Source organism: Bos indicus x Bos taurus, chromosome 14 (assembly GCF_003369695.1).
Source record: "Bos indicus x Bos taurus breed Angus x Brahman F1 hybrid chromosome 14, Bos_hybrid_MaternalHap_v2.0, whole genome shotgun sequence".
NCBI lineage: Eukaryota > Metazoa > Chordata > Mammalia > Artiodactyla > Bovidae > Bos > Bos indicus x Bos taurus.
In genome coordinates, this window is record NC_040089.1 from 16,829,221 (window position 1) to 16,844,888 (window position 15,668).

The window sequence follows — 15,668 nt, forward strand, 5'->3', positions numbered from 1 at the left end:
GATGATGAGCATTTGAGTTGTCTTTACCTCGTGCCTAACTTCTGAATAATCCTGCTATGGTTATTGCTATGCAAGTTTATTTTTTTTTCTTCCAGTTTTTTTGGATATGTATACTGGGTTACATGGTTATTCTTTGTTTAACTTTTTTGAGGAACCAGCATACTGTTTTCCACAGTGGCTGCACCCTTTTAATTCCTACTGGCTCAGGAGATCTAATTTCTCCCTGTTTTTACCCATTCTTACTGTTTTCCAGCCTTTATTCTTACTGAACAACCACTTATTCTCATATCTCACTTTGGATTGTAAAAGTGAATTAATTGATCTCAGTTCAGTTCAGTCACTAAGTTGTGTCCAACTCTTTGCAACACCATGGACTGCAGCACTCCAGGCCTCCCTGTCCATCACCAACTCCTGGAGCTTACTCAAACTCATGTCCATTGAGTCGGTGATGCCAGCCTGCCATCTCATCCTCTGTCGTCCCCTTCTCCTTCCACCTTCAACCTTTCCCAGCTTCAGGGTCTTTTCCGAGTCAGTTCTTCACACCAGCTGGCCAAAGTATTGGGAGTTTCAGCTTCAGCATCAGTCCTTCCAGTGAATATTCAGGACTGATTTCCTTTAGGATGGACTGGTTGGATCTCCTTGCAGTCCAAGGGACTCTCAAGAGTCTTCTCCAACACCACAGTTCAAAAGCATCAATTCTTCAGCGCTCAGCTTTCTTTATAGTCCAACTGTCCCACCCATACATGACTACAAAACCCTTTAAGTAAAATATCACCATATCAGTTATTGTATGAATTATAGTTTGGAGTCTTGAGTTCTAAAGAAGACCCCATGGTTTTAGTTCCTTATCCACTGCATATGTGATGTATACATAAGTTCAGTATAAGTAAAAGATTTAAGAAATTACTCATTACACAACTTAGATTGTTATTACAGTAATCTACTGTTGCATTGAATGATTGATACATAGTATGTATGTGTATACAACATACATATATACACACACATATATATAATGCATCTGTTTTCTTTTTTAAGGTACAAGAATTATTTATCCATGACTACGGAGAAATTTTTAATGTCCAGTTACCTAGTAAAGAAGAACGGACACAGTTTTTTGAAGATTTAATTCTGAAGCAAGCTGCTAAGCCTCCTATATCCAAAAAGAAAGCAGGTTAGTTTCTGTATCAAAGTTAATATATAATAATTTTGAGAAAGTGGAAATGAAACATCAGTTAATGGCATTGCCATCTTCTAATAGTCACTCAGTTGTGTCTGACTCTGTGACCCCATGGACTGTGGCCTGCTAGGCTCCTTTGTCCATGGAATTCTCTAGACAAGAATTCTGGAGTGGGTAGACATTCCCTTCTACAGGGGATCTTTCTGACTCAGGAATCATGTACCAAGAGAGATCTTCAACTTAGGCATCAAAAGCCTGAATAAAGTTAGGCTGAAAAAAAAACACAGAGGATGATTGCAGAGAAGAAAGCATTTAAATGAGAAATTAGTATTAAAGATACTTTAAACAAGATCACATGTATTTTGAAATTAAATGTCTACTTTTAAATGATGGGTGTATCTAAGAAGCCATAACAAGGAAAATTACAAAATATTTGTAATAGAATAAAGACAAAAAGAATTTAGCAGAATTTGTTGCATGCAGCTGAAGCTGCTCAATGCAGGTAAATACAATGTGGAGTCTTAAAATAAGATATGAAAACAAATAATGGACACTAGCGTGAAATTTTTTGAAATTTGAACAAAATCTGTACTTTTGTTAGTAATACTGTATCATGTGTTAATTTCCTGTTTTTTTTTACAACATATTATTTCTTTATATTCTCAGAATTGGATTAGAAGTTTCAAGCCTCATTCAATTTTTTTTTTTTTTTAAATCACTGGGGCTAAGTCGCTTGAGTCGTGTCCGACTCTGTGCAACCCCATAGACGGCAGCCCACCAGGCTTCCCCGTCCCTGGGATTCTCCAGGCAAGAATACTTGAGTGGGTTGCCATTTCCTTCTCCAATGCATGAAAGTGAAAAGTGAAAGTGAAGTCGCTCAGTCGTGTCCGACTCTAGCGATCCCATGGACTGCAGCCTACCAGGCTCCTCCGTCCATGGGATTTTCTAGGCAAGAGTACTGGAGTGGGGTGCCATTGCCTTCTCCGCCATTGCCTTCTTCTTCTTCTTTCTTTTTCTTCTTCTTCTTCTTTTTAAATCACTAAGATAATGAATTTTCTTTAGCAGTAATACTAGGTACTAAACTGCATGGAACTGTATCAAAGTTTTGAGTGAATATAAATTAGAAATCTGGCATTCTGTTCATACTAAGTCAAACAAGTGGAATCAAAATGTCATAAACTTTTATCTAGGCAAAAATTCATAAATTCTCTAAAATACATACTATATATAGGTATACAGAAGCTTTTCTACTACATTTGATAAAGGCTTGAGAAAGAATAACAACAACAAAGAGAGATGGAGAAATTGGAGAACATAACTAAATGAAATGGGAACACTGAATATGAAATAGAAGAAGTGAAACTAGATAAAAATAAAACATCATCGTATAGTCCAGTTGTTTTTAAACGTGGCTGCTCATTAGAAACACATCTAGAGCTTCAGAGAAGAATGGCAATAACTGGGCATTTGTATTTTTAAAAAATTCTAAGATAATTCTGTTATGCATCTGAATTTTAAAAAGTAGTTACAAGTTTTTCTATTAAAATAGTCATTTTAGTGATACAGAATTCTATTATTTTCTGTTGACCAATCATGATACAATAGTATTAAGGGAATAATAGAACATAACCATAATAGTAAAAGATGTTTATCAGTTTTCACAGTCAAGAGCCAGATAAAAAATAAAAGATAATTGCAGTTGCAAACCATAAAGGAAACATGATTAACCTAACACTTTAAAATAATTGCGTACAATTTAGGGATTAAGTAGAGTGATGTGGTAAGTGGAAGTGCATATATGCACATGTTCTGATCTGCCCAGCCAGTCTGTGTCTTTTGGTTGGTGCATTTAATCCATTTACAGTTAAGATAATTATCAATATGTGTGATCCTATTACCATTTTCTTAATTGTTTGGGGTTTGTTTTGTGTAGGTCTTTTCCTACTCTTGTGTTTCCTGCCTAGAAAAGTTCCTTTAGTATTTGTTGTAAAGCTGGTTTGGTGGTACTGAGTTCTCTTAACTTTTGCATGTCTGGAAAGCATTTGATTTCTCCATCAAATCTGAATGAGAGTCTTGCTGTGTAGAGTATCCTTGGTTGTAGGTTCTTCCCTTTCATCAGTTTAAATATATCGTGCCATTCCCTTCTGGCTCATAAAATTTCTGTTGAGAAATCAGCTGATAACCTATAGGAGTTCCCTTGTATGTTATTTGTCATTTTTCCCTTGTTGCTTTTAATATTTTATCTTTATCTTTAATTTTCATCATTTTGATTACTGTGTGTCTTGATGTGTTCCTCCTTGGGTTTATCCTACCTGGGACTCTGTGCTTCCTGGACTTAGTTGACTATTTCCTTTCCCATGTTAGAGAATTTTTCAGCTGTTATCTCTTCAGATATTTTCTTGGGTCCTTTCTCTCTCTCTCTCTTCTCCTAGGACCTGTATAATGTGAGTGTTGGTGTGTTTAATGCTGTCCCAGAGGTCTCTAATGCTGCCTTCTTTTCTTTTCATTCTTTTTTCTATTCTGTTCTGTGGCAGTGATTTCCATCGTCTGTCCTCCAGGTCTTAGCCATTCTTTTGCCTCAGTTATTCTGCTGTTGATTCCTTCTGTAGCAGTAGGAATTGTTCTTCTGTTCTTTAGTTCTTCTAGGTCTTTGTTGCATCTTCTCAAACTTTGCCTCCATTCTTTTTCTGAGATCCTGGATCATCATCACTATATTTATTTTGAATTCTTTTTCTGGAAGGTTGCCAATCTCCACTTTATTTGGATGTTTTTCTGAGGTCTTATCTTGTCCCTTCATCTGGGACAAAACTCTGCTTTTTCATCCTGGTTAACTTTCTGTAGTGTGGTTTTGGTTCCAGCCACTGTGCGATTGTGGTTCTTGCTTCTTCTGTCTGCCCTCTGGCGGAGGAGACTAAGAGGCTTGTATAAGATTCCTGATGGGAGGGAGTGGTGGTAGGGAAAACTGAGTCTTGCTCAGTAAAACTAATCCAATTATCCACTGATGAGTGGGGTTGTGCTTCCTCCTTGTTAGTTGTTTGACCTGAGGTGACCTAGCCCTGGGGTCTGTGGGCTTTCTGGTAGGGTTAATGGTGACCTCCAGTAGGACTTAGGCCAAGGGGCCCCTTCCAGGACTGCTACTGCCAGGGACCCCAAGCCATGGCCCACCATACCTCCACAGGAGACACTTAACACTAGCAGGTAGGTCTGGTTCAATCTTCTGTGGCATTACTGCTCCTTTCCCCTGGATCATGGCATGCACAAGATTTTGTTCGTGCCCTCCAAGAGTGGAATCTGTTTTCCTCAGTCCTGTGGGGAAATCCCCCTGGCCTTCAAAGTCAGATTCCCTTGGGATCCCCCATCCTTTTGCTGGATCCTCAGGTTGGAAGGCCTGACATGAGGCTTAGAACCTTCACAACAGTAGGAGAACTTCTTTGGTATTATTGTTCTCCAGATTGTGGGTTGCCCACCTGGAAGGTACGGGCTTTGATTTCATCGTGTTTGTGCCCCCTCCTACCATCTTGCTTCAGCGTCTTTGTGTCTGGACGTGTGGTATCTTTTTTGGCGGTTCCAGCGTTCTCCTGTCAGTGGTTGGTCAACAGGTAGTTGTGACTTTGGTGCTCTTGCAGGAGGAGATGAGAGTACGTCCTTCTACGCCGCCTTCTTGAGGATGACATTTTTCCTAATTAGGATATTCTTGTCCTGAAAATAGGCATTTTCAAGATTTTAATAGCCTCTTAAATGATTTTTAAATGATAATGACTCAGCAATTCATATTCCCAGTTACAAACTGCCAATTACTGCTGGAAGAGATGTAGAGGTTGAGATTATTGTAGCACTTTAGTATTCCAAATCCCCTGGTTCCTGACAGATAGAAGGAGGATAATTGCTGAAAGCTTGTCTGCTTGGTGTACTAAATTTTGTCACCCTTGATCTGGTGGGAGAGCAGTAACTAACTTCCATTCACGTAAAGTTTTGCAGGCCCTGGAGGTACTCCCTGTGGCACCACCACCTGAGCCAAGACCACTGACAGCAGAAGAACTGAAACGACTAGAAGAACAAGAGGAAGATACATTTAGAGAACTGAGGATTTTTTTAAGAAATGTTACACATAGGCTTGCTATTGACAAGCGATTCAGAATATTTACTAAACCTGTTGACCCTGATGAGGTATTAATTTAGTCTTTGGATCAGAATGCTTCAGACTTAGAGAATATTTGAACAGTTTTATGTGTGTCCCTCTGTACACTCTGAACTTGCTTTCTTATTTGGAAGCACATAGAGGCTTCAGGAGTTATGTAAAGGCGTTTTCCTTTCCTGCAGAGCATAGACAATTAACTTTGCCCAACTCAAATGTTCTAGAAGTAACTTGAGAATGTCTCAATGCTACATGACATTCCTGTGACCTTCACAGTAAAGAATGCGGTCCTAAGTTGGCATTGAAGGGTGGGTGGCATTTGGATGAGCAAAGAGGCTTAAGGTGTTACTGGAGATACAGGTGCCCAAGAATGAGAATGAATACAAAACAAAAGCCACCTTAAATACAGAGTTTCATATTAATATATTTTCATTATCTCTTACGTATATATTTTCTCCTGTTTTGCCTGGCAGAAAAACTTGACTCAAATTTTTCAGTGTTCAGAGTTAGTTTGTGATTTGGTCATTTGTTTGAATTTTAGGTTCCTGATTATGTCACTGTAATAAAGCAACCAATGGACCTTTCATCTGTAATCAGTAAAATTGATCTCCACAAGTATCTAACTGTGAAAGACTATTTGAGTGATATTGATCTGATCTGTAGTAATGCTTTAGAATACAATCCAGATAGAGATCCTGGAGGTGAGCATTTGGTGGGTTTTGTTTTATTTTGTTTTGTTTTTTTAACCTCAAGGAGTGGAACGAGGGCTGCTAACACTTAGTGAAGGGTGATTTTATACTTGGTGCTATATTAGAAGCATTTTACACTCACAGTGCCATTCAGTCCTAATGAAACACAAAACTGCATAACATTTTAGCTTGTTCTTATTTGTCAATGTTCTTTCTCAAAGTAGGAAAATAAAAAGTCTGTAATAAGTTTGAAAGGATTTTTTTAATTAAGACCATTACAATTTTTATTAACAACAAAGTAATATAATACTCGGTAACAGACTAAGTCCCCCATTTCCCTTCTCCAAAGGTAAGTGTAAGTAAGTGTTAGTTGCTCAGTCATGCCCAACTCTTTGGGACCCCATGGACTGCAGCCCCCTAGGCTCCTGTGTCTATGAGATGTTCCCGGCAATGGTACTGGAGTGGGTTGCCATTTTCTTCTCCAGGAGATCTTCCCAACCCAGGGATCGAACCCGGGTCTCCTGCACTGCAGGCAGATTCTTTACCAACTGAGCTACAAGGAAAGCCCATCTCCAAAGGTGGATGCTGTTAAGTTTAGGGCTATCTTTCCAGACCTTTTCTGTGCATAGAATGTATCCACAATCTACTGCACCTACACAGGCTATTAAATAAAATGTATAAAGTAAGAGATTTTTAGGTGATAGATTTGTTTATATGTATAATGACACATTCAAATATCTATATAAACTTACTGATTTCCAAAAAAATACTCTTTTAGGTTCTTTTTCTTAGCTTCTTGCTTTGTGAATGCCCTATCCTTAACTGTGTTGCTTGATAATTTTTTTTAATAGTTCTATTTCCTGCGTTGAGTCTCTTACATTGGTATTCTGTTTTTAAATTTGTCATGCTTAAAAATTAGATTGATTTCCACCACTGAGACTTTACCCAACGATGTAAAAGCCCACTATTCTTCCCTCACCAGTCTTGTACCCCACCTTCCCTAGGCTCTGTCCCACAGGTCAGAGTTCTGGAGGTAGCAGTGGGCAACAGGCTGCCAAGTTGGGAAAACCCCTTAATTGTAGAAAGAAGGAAGCTTCTCCTGGAGGAAGTAGGCTTCTTCTGTTTCCTTGCAGTCATGCTGCTGCTGCTTCCTGTTCTGACCATTCTGACAAATGTAAAATTATTTCAGGGCAGTGGTGTTCACACTTGAGATAGCACCAACATCTCCTTCAGGACATGCTAAGGTGCAGCTGGCTGGGCCCCACCTCCGCAGGTTTTGATTCTTTAGATTCAGGACTGGAGAATGTGCATCCTGACAAATTCCCACATGGTGCCAAGGCTACTGCACTGAATGAACTTGGCCCGGGCTTTCTTCAGGTCATGTTAGAAGCCCCCGGCAGCATCCCTTCTGCTGTAACAGCCCTTCCTGTCTACTGTAAACTGAATGTTATTTGAATGCTGCAGCATCCTCCTGCCCTGTGAGGGGGACTGATCCAGCCGTTCAAGCAAATTTACATTCACTTATGATCTGCCTTTCTTCACCTTGAGACATATTCCAGTTCATGGCACTTAGACTCAGTTTAGGATTTTTTTGCAGTGCTTCCTAGGTAGTGTTGCTGTTTCATTGTCTTTGTTTAGTTCCTCAGTCAGTGTCGTAACATCCTCTATATCTCTTCCAAAATTGTTTTACATCCCCGGTTCACTCATGAACCTGATAGCCTTCCTTGCTGTTTTTGTGTCATTGTATTGTTGTTTAGTTTTGCTGTTGACTGATTCTTAAATTTTCCTTGGTGTTTCAAAGGGATTTAGCTAGGAATCAAATGTCCAGAACATTAGATGAGCATCAAAACCAGAAATAACACAGTTCCAGTAACTTACTATTTATGGTGGAAGTAAAAAACAAATTGTAACAGCTATAATCTTAGCCCAACATGTAAAATTAATTTTTGTTGAATTATTAGAAGGAAACCATTTTAAAATTCTTTCTTTATTCCATAGATCGTCTTATTAGGCATAGAGCCTGTGCTTTAAGAGATACTGCCTATGCAATAATTAAAGAAGAACTTGATGAAGACTTTGAGCAGCTTTGTGAAGAAATTCAGGAATCTAGAAAGAAGAGAGGTAGGAAAATGATTTGACATCAGAAAGAGATGCTTTAAATGTATTGAGTACTCATAATTCTCCATGTAATTTTTATATCTGAAAATTTTGATATTCCGCATGTCTATTTATAAGGTTGTAGCTCTTCCAAATATGCCCCATCTTACTACCATGTAATGCCAAAGCAAAATTCCACTCCTGCTGGTGATAAAAAATCAGATCCAGAGCAAAGTGAAAAGCCAAACAGGCCCAGTACTCCTATGGCTTGCAGCACTCCTGGTAAGTGCATTTGGGTGATTTTTACTTAGGAAACTCTAGCCTTTACTCTCTTCTGATGCTGTTTACTTTTCTCCCTCAGTTTCCTTTGTCTATATTGATGCCACTCGTTACATTGATTTCATTTCTATTAAGGCAACTTTGCATTCTTTAAATAAATCCATGCTTGCCGTGAGGTACCATTTGCAATCCCAATTCACCTTTCAGTTTAGAGTCTAATTGTGGGTTGACTTGATTTGAAACTGATTTTTGCTTCCTATAATCCTAATCTATTTCCTGTTCCCTCTTTATTCTTAGGGTATAACTCCACAGAGTACCCACCCAAATTCTGTGGGTTTTCCAAGGCCTCTTCCTTGGCAGGCTCCTAATTCCAGTTTTTGCTTTTAAAGTTCTGTGAATATCAATCAGACTGTCCTCAGCTTCTTAGCCTCTCAGCTATTCATCTGTTTTCCAAGATTTGGGTGCCATAATTCCTCAGTGCTTTTAAACAGAATGTTCATAAAAACTATTCATACTAGCCCAACTAATGCTGATCAACAGTAGAATGGAAAAATATGGATTATTATACAGAAGTGAGAATTATTAAACTTCACGTAAATACAACACTATGGATAACTTTCCCAAATATGAGATTGCAGAGTGGTTATACTGTGTCTAGGCAGAATTTTTAATCTCTGTGTACCATAGTTTCTTCATCTGTAAAATGATGTTGAGGAATGGTAGCACACCTGATCGGGTTAAAGTGGAATTTCAATGAGTCAGCACATATGAAGGCCTTAGAAGAGTTCCTACTTCATGGTAAGCACTTGATAAGTGTAGGATGTTTTTAGTCTTGCCCTTTCTTCAGTTCATTCCTCATACTACTGCCAAAATTGCCTTTGCAATATGTGCATTAAAAAATTCACACCATTGTTGGAGTTTCCTGAAATGGAAGGGAGGTTCAAGAGGGTGGGGATATATGTATACCTATAGCTGATTTCATGTTTGACAGAAAACAACAAAATTCTGTAAAGCAATTATCCTTCAATTAAAAAATAAGTTAATTAAACAAAAAAATTCATGTCTTTCCCCTCCTTAAAATTACTGAACTTTTAAAAAAATTATTCAGGATGAAATCCAAATTCCTTAGAATAACAGGTCATTGCCCGCTTTCTGCCTTCTTACAGTACTACTTTTGTTCATCTATTCCAGCCATACCATACTGTGGTGATATCTCAGATTTTCCTCTTAATATCTCAGGAGGTATTTTTTCCTCCACTTAACTTAGACTTTAAAAAGTTGTTGAATGTTCTCTTATTCTTTTTCTTAAATTCTTTGAAGCTCAGTTGAAGAGAAAAGTCCGCAAAAAATCAAAGTGGTACTTGGGCACCATAACAAAACGAAGGAAGATCTCACAGGCAAAAGATGACAGCCAAAATGTCACAGGTGACAAAATTGAGAGTGATACAGAGGAAAATCAAGATACAAGTGTAGACCACAATGAGACCGGAAACACAGGGGAGTCTTCAATGGAAGAAAATGCCTCTGAAAGCAAAATAGAATTAGAAAATAACAATTCAAGTCCTTGCATTGAGAATGAACCTGAAGAATCTGGAAAGACTACAGCATGTACAGAATTGAGGAAAGATAAGATTGCTTGTAATGGAGATGCTTCTAGCTCTCGAATAATAGACATTTTCGATGAAAATGAAACAAAAGGTAAGTCTCAGTGAAGCAACTTACTAATTTTAAAAGATGTTTCATTCAGGGTTCTTTAACAGTTAATTGCATCTCAGTTTACTCTTTTTCCATGTTTTTCAGAGTACAAGAGTTAATTAAGGAAGATGGCATTATTTTATTTAATAAGATTAAATTATTAGTATTAAATAGTAATAAGATATCATTATTTTATTAAATAACAGTAAATGACTGTGGTTAAAAGCACACTACAGTGGGACTTCCTGGTGGTCCAGTGGCTGAAACTGTGTTCCCAGTGCTGGCAACCCCGGTTTGATCTCAGGACAGGAACTGATCCCACATGCCACAACTAAGACCTGGCGCAGCCAAATAAGTAAACCCTTTTCAAAAAGCACAGTATAGCATCACACAGACCTGGATTTGAGCCTCGAGCCCCACTGCTTAGTAGCTTGTGACCTTGGTTAAGATTCTTGCCCCATCAGCCTCAGCTTTCTCATTTGCAAGACTGGGGGTAGATAGTGCTGGGTAATAAGATATTCTGAGGATTGAATAAAGTAATCCAGATAAAGCATGTGGCAAAGTGCTTGGCTATACAATTTTTAAAACCTGGCAGGATACCCTGTCATTTTTAAGCAGGATAAGCAGTTTCCTGTGATTTCTTGCTGAGTGATGTGAAACAACTGTTACTCACCCCCATCATTCCTCTATCCCTATTGTAGGTCCCAGATCATTTATACTGTATTTATTCTGACGGTCCTGCTCCCAAAGATTTTCATTTAGAATTGTCTTCTGTCTGCATCTTCTTGAACCTTTGGCATTAGATTTGTTTGGTTTTTGGAAAAGCCAAACATTTAGTCTTACAAAGCAAAAAGAAGGGTAACGAGGTCAAAAATTTGTTTTGGTCAAAAACAAGTATTGGCTAAGTTAATGAGACTGGTTTCCTTCAGTGGCCTATATGGTTAATCTTTTTCGAGGACTAGAAATGAGTTCTGGTGTGTTTGAGTAATCTTAGAATGGTTTAGGATATATCCTTTTGAATGTGGATATTTAAAATGTTAATCCTCTGACTAAAATTTTGTATGTTCTATTTAAGTTCAACATTTATTTTTGTTTTATCATTATCTTTTCTAAAAGAACACTATTTAGTGAGACCAGGCATCTATTTACACTTGTCAGGAGATTTGGGTTGTTGTCCTGGCCCTTAGAATGGTTAGGTATATTGACCTTAGAAAAACCTCTTCACTTTTCTTTGGCCTTGTTTTTTCACCTCTTAGTTAAGTAGATTGTTATAAATCAGGGATAGGCAAACTTTATCTGAAGGGCCAGATAGTCACAACTACTCAATCCTGCTGGAAAAGCCATATTGACACCCTTAATGTAAAGTGGGTGTTGTTGTGTTCTAATAAAACTTGAATTATGGCAGTAGACCAGATTTAGCTTCTGTGTAGTAGTCTGTACTGAAGTTCCTTCCAGCTCTTAAATATCATTGATTTTTTTTTTTTTTTTTACGTGCTACACAGCATGCGGGAATCTTAGTTCAATCCCAATGACCAGGGATTGAACCTGTGCCCCCTGCAAGGGAAGCTCAGAGTCCTAAGCATTGGCTTGCATATATGCATGCTCAGTCTTTGTGACCCTATGGACTGTAGCCTGCCAGGCTCCTCTGACTATAGGATTCTCCAGGCAAGAATACTGGAATAAGTTGAATTTCCTTCTCCACCTAACCACTGGACTGCCAGGCAATTCCCTGTCCTTAATTTTTGAGTGTGTAAATGGTAGCATCTTAGTCTTACAGCAGAGTTAATAAATGAGAACAGGGATTTGTGTTTAAGTAAATATGTCCTGCTGCTTAATCAGCCTAATGTTTATTTAGGCATTATAAAATGTCTGTGAAACAGACAAATAATAATTATTTTTTCATTCTAGAAATGTGTGTTCTGCGAATGACTCGAGCTAGACGTTCCCAAGTAGAGCAACAGCAGCTCATCAGTGTTGAAAAGGCTTTGGCGATTCTTTCTCAGCCCACACCCTCACTTGTTGTGGACCATGAGCGACTGAAAGTATGTAAATTAAAGGCACAGTGCTTTCATTGTATGAATTAGAAACATAACTCGCCAAAAGCAGGATTATAATAGTACATTATTGCAATTTGGCTTGCAATAAATATATTTTATAGAAGGATAAACTTGGTATAGTTTGATGTTACCAATGAAACTCTAACTTTCATTAAGGCAGTGATTGAAGATGACTAGTGTATTAACGTTACTGTTTTGACATATTAATACTTGTCTATACCACGTATCCCATACATTGTTTGTATGACCATACTTATGACCATTTTAGTTGGTTTTTACTTAACCATGGTTGCATGTTTTTGTTGACTACAAGGCAATGGAATATCATGATAGGACAAGACTTGAAGAATCACAGAAATTCAGTAGGTCCATTTCAGTCATGAGAAAAAACCCTCATCAGATGAAAAACCTTTTTTGAAGAAAAGAACCCTGAAGTGGTGCAGTAGATCATCATTTATGTCCTGTCTCTTTTTGTTTCACATAACAATTAATTCTAGCATATATTAATCATAGTGACATAAAATATTCTACAAAAATGCCTTTTCTCTTGGTAGTCTAGTTTGAGATTATTTTTTAACTTGTCTGAAGAGATTGATGGCTATAATAGAAATTGGCAACCTCTTCAGCTGTAGTTTTTAGGATGAGAGGCCGGAGTCATAGAATGTTGATAAAGGTAGCTTGCAGTTGAATGTCAGAACCACTGTTAGAGACTGCAGTGTCTTATCATATGACTTGATCTGCCCTTTCTGTGGCTTATATGCTAAAAATGTCCCCAAATCTTCAAAACTAAAATGTCTCTGGGAATTTCTCTCACATATGTAAACACTTATGTTTTCTTTTAGAATCTTTTGAAGATTGTTGTTAAAAAAAGTCGAGAATACAATATTTTTCAGTTGGAAAATTTATATGCTGTAATCAGCCAATGTATTTATCAGCATCGCAGGGACTATGACAAAACAGCACTCATTCAGGTAAACTCATCTATATGAGAAATTAACTGATTATAAAAATTTCTAAATACCATTTTTTAATGTGTGGGATTATGAACTATTTCTAGGTACAACCATGTTTTGTACTTTTTAAAATCTAGCACCTAAATTAGCTTGTGTTTGTTTAATAAGCAGTGGAACATTGAAGTATCTATAAACTATGAAAAATCTTTTTTGTGTGTGTATGAATGAAGACATATAGCTCATTTTTAAGACAGACTTAAGATAGGCCTATTTGTCTTTATTTAATCTGTTTTATAGTGGATGTGTGTGCTTAGTCACTGTTGTGTCCAACTCTTGGTGACCCCATGGACTGTAGCCTGCCAGGCTTCTCGTCCATGAGATTCTCCAGGCAAGAGTACTGGAGTGAGTTGCCATGCCCTCCTCCAGGGCATCTTCCCAACCCAGGGATCGAACCCAGGTCTCCTGCATTGCAAGGCGGATTCTTTACCATCTGAGCTACCAGGGAAGCCCTTATAGTAGATATTCGAATCCTAATGTTTAAAAATAGATATTGACTAATACCTATATAGGATTTCATATATATATATATATATATACACACACACACACATAACTCGCTACCTACTATATACCTACTAGTATGTAATATATATAGTATTTAGTATATGTAATAAAGTATACTGTGGTATCTATATAGTATAAATATATGTAACTGTATAACCTATAAACTCTTAATATCTGTAAGTACACCAGTGCCTTGGTTAATAACTATGAATTTAATGTAAGATGAAAGCATCTCAGACTTTAATTCAAAAGGGATTTAAATAATGAAGTCCCATCAGTGTTAACAGTCTATGTGATAGTCATAAATACTGAACAAAATTTGTTTCTCTCTCAGTTATATACGATAATGATGTCCTTAAGGTTGTTCACTGCAAAAGAAAACCAGCAATGGAATAATGTTCTTTAGTGTTTTCTGCATTGAAACTTACTGTTTTTCCCTCCTATCTTTTATCTAGAAAATGGAACAAGAAGTAGAAAACTTCAGTTGCTCCAGATCATGATGTCATGGTACCAAGTATTTTTTATATTCAGTTCCTATTTAATTCACCTTTGTCGTGTTAACATAACTGATGCAAGATGAAATCCTGAATCTCTAAAGAAAAGAGTAAAATAGTAATTAAAAATATTTAAACTTTTCTGGTATTTATATACATGTGTAAGATAAATTACAGAGATAACTGATAAATATTTGATTGAACAAGTCATTGTAGTGATACTATTACTATTGTTATCGGTAAAGTGTGGCCAACTCCTAATAAAGTTTATCTTGATAATTAATGTTTATGACACTTAGGAGCAATTAGTGACACTGATAGTTTTTGTTTTAAGCACTTTTAATTTTATCCTTCCTAAAAATAGTTTATTGTGTCAGACTAGAAACTACTTAACCATTGTGTCTTTGCCATCGTTTCTGCCTTTAGCATTCTCTGCAAATTCACTTAAAAGCTCGTGCTTGAGTCATGATTTGCAGAAGGTCCCCTGAACAACTTCTAGGTGAACCGCAGTTCTGTACTTGAATATCAAAATTAATGCTTTTTAGATAAACATTTTTATCATTTAATTTGGATTAATAAAAAATTTTAAATTTTTTGTTTTACTTTTATGATTATACATACAACAAATGTATTAACGACTACTTTGTTAAATATCTTTTTAACAATGCAAAGTTTTTATATATGAAAGCTATTTATATCCTTCTTAGGCTGTATTCTATAGATACCTTTTGTATACAATTATATAAATGTAAATATTATGAATTTTGTATTAATGATACCAAAAATGCATTTCTTAAAGCAATAAAAGCATTCACCACCATGCATTTCCCCCTTCCCCCATTTTATTTCTTTTTCTTTGAGACATTCTAGTATTACTTTACAAAACGTCTTTTGAAGGGAATAGGGGATAATGATCTCGTGAGAGATTCTGGATTCCAATACAGTTTCTGAGTTAAATTGCTTTTTGTTGTTGTTTTATCTGGATATTTTAAAGGCTTCTAAAACTCAATAATTCAGATACCTTAATTAGTAGATACTGTCTTATGTAATGCATAATGGAATGCTGCTGCTACTGCTACTGCTAAGTTGCTTCAGTCGTGTCTGACTCTGTGCAGCCCTATAGACGGCAGCCCAGCAGGCTCCGCCGTCCCTGGGATTCTCCAGGCAAGAACACTGGAGTGGGTTGCCATTTCCTTCTCCAATGCATGAAAGTGAAAAGTGAAAGTGAAGTCGCTCAGTCGTGTCTGACTCTTAGCGACCCCATGGACTGCAGCCTACCAGGCTCCTCCGCCCATGAGATTTTCTAGGCAAGAGTACTAGAGTGGGGTGCCATTGCCTTCTCCGAATGGAATGCTAGTCACTGAAAATATTTAAGTGTATGTATATTCCTGGATTCACACACACACGTCTTCATTTTTAGTGAAATTTATTGTAACTTATTCTAGATTCATGCTTTTGTAACTAGGATTTTATTTTGTATGTATAGCTTCTGTAATAAATTGTAAAGGTAAAAATTGCTTCTCAA

At 37.1% G+C, this 15,668-nt stretch overlaps 1 protein-coding gene across 1 annotated transcript in view; it reads left to right on the forward strand.

Annotated features, from left to right (window-relative positions):
• ATAD2 (ATPase family, AAA domain containing 2) overlaps positions 1–15,668 on the forward strand; it is a 63,368-nt gene extending 47,700 nt beyond the window's left edge. Inside the window, exons 20-28 of the mRNA XM_027560913.1 lie at positions 1,039–1,174; positions 5,151–5,347; positions 5,857–6,016; positions 8,003–8,125; positions 8,240–8,383; positions 9,701–10,078; positions 11,984–12,117; positions 12,975–13,103; positions 14,105–15,668. Of these exons, the coding sequence (XP_027416714.1) occupies positions 1,039–1,174; positions 5,151–5,347; positions 5,857–6,016; positions 8,003–8,125; positions 8,240–8,383; positions 9,701–10,078; positions 11,984–12,117; positions 12,975–13,103; positions 14,105–14,149 (1,446 nt within the window). The 3' untranslated portion in view covers positions 14,150–15,668. The remainder of the gene's footprint in view (positions 1–1,038; positions 1,175–5,150; positions 5,348–5,856; positions 6,017–8,002; positions 8,126–8,239; positions 8,384–9,700; positions 10,079–11,983; positions 12,118–12,974; positions 13,104–14,104) is intronic.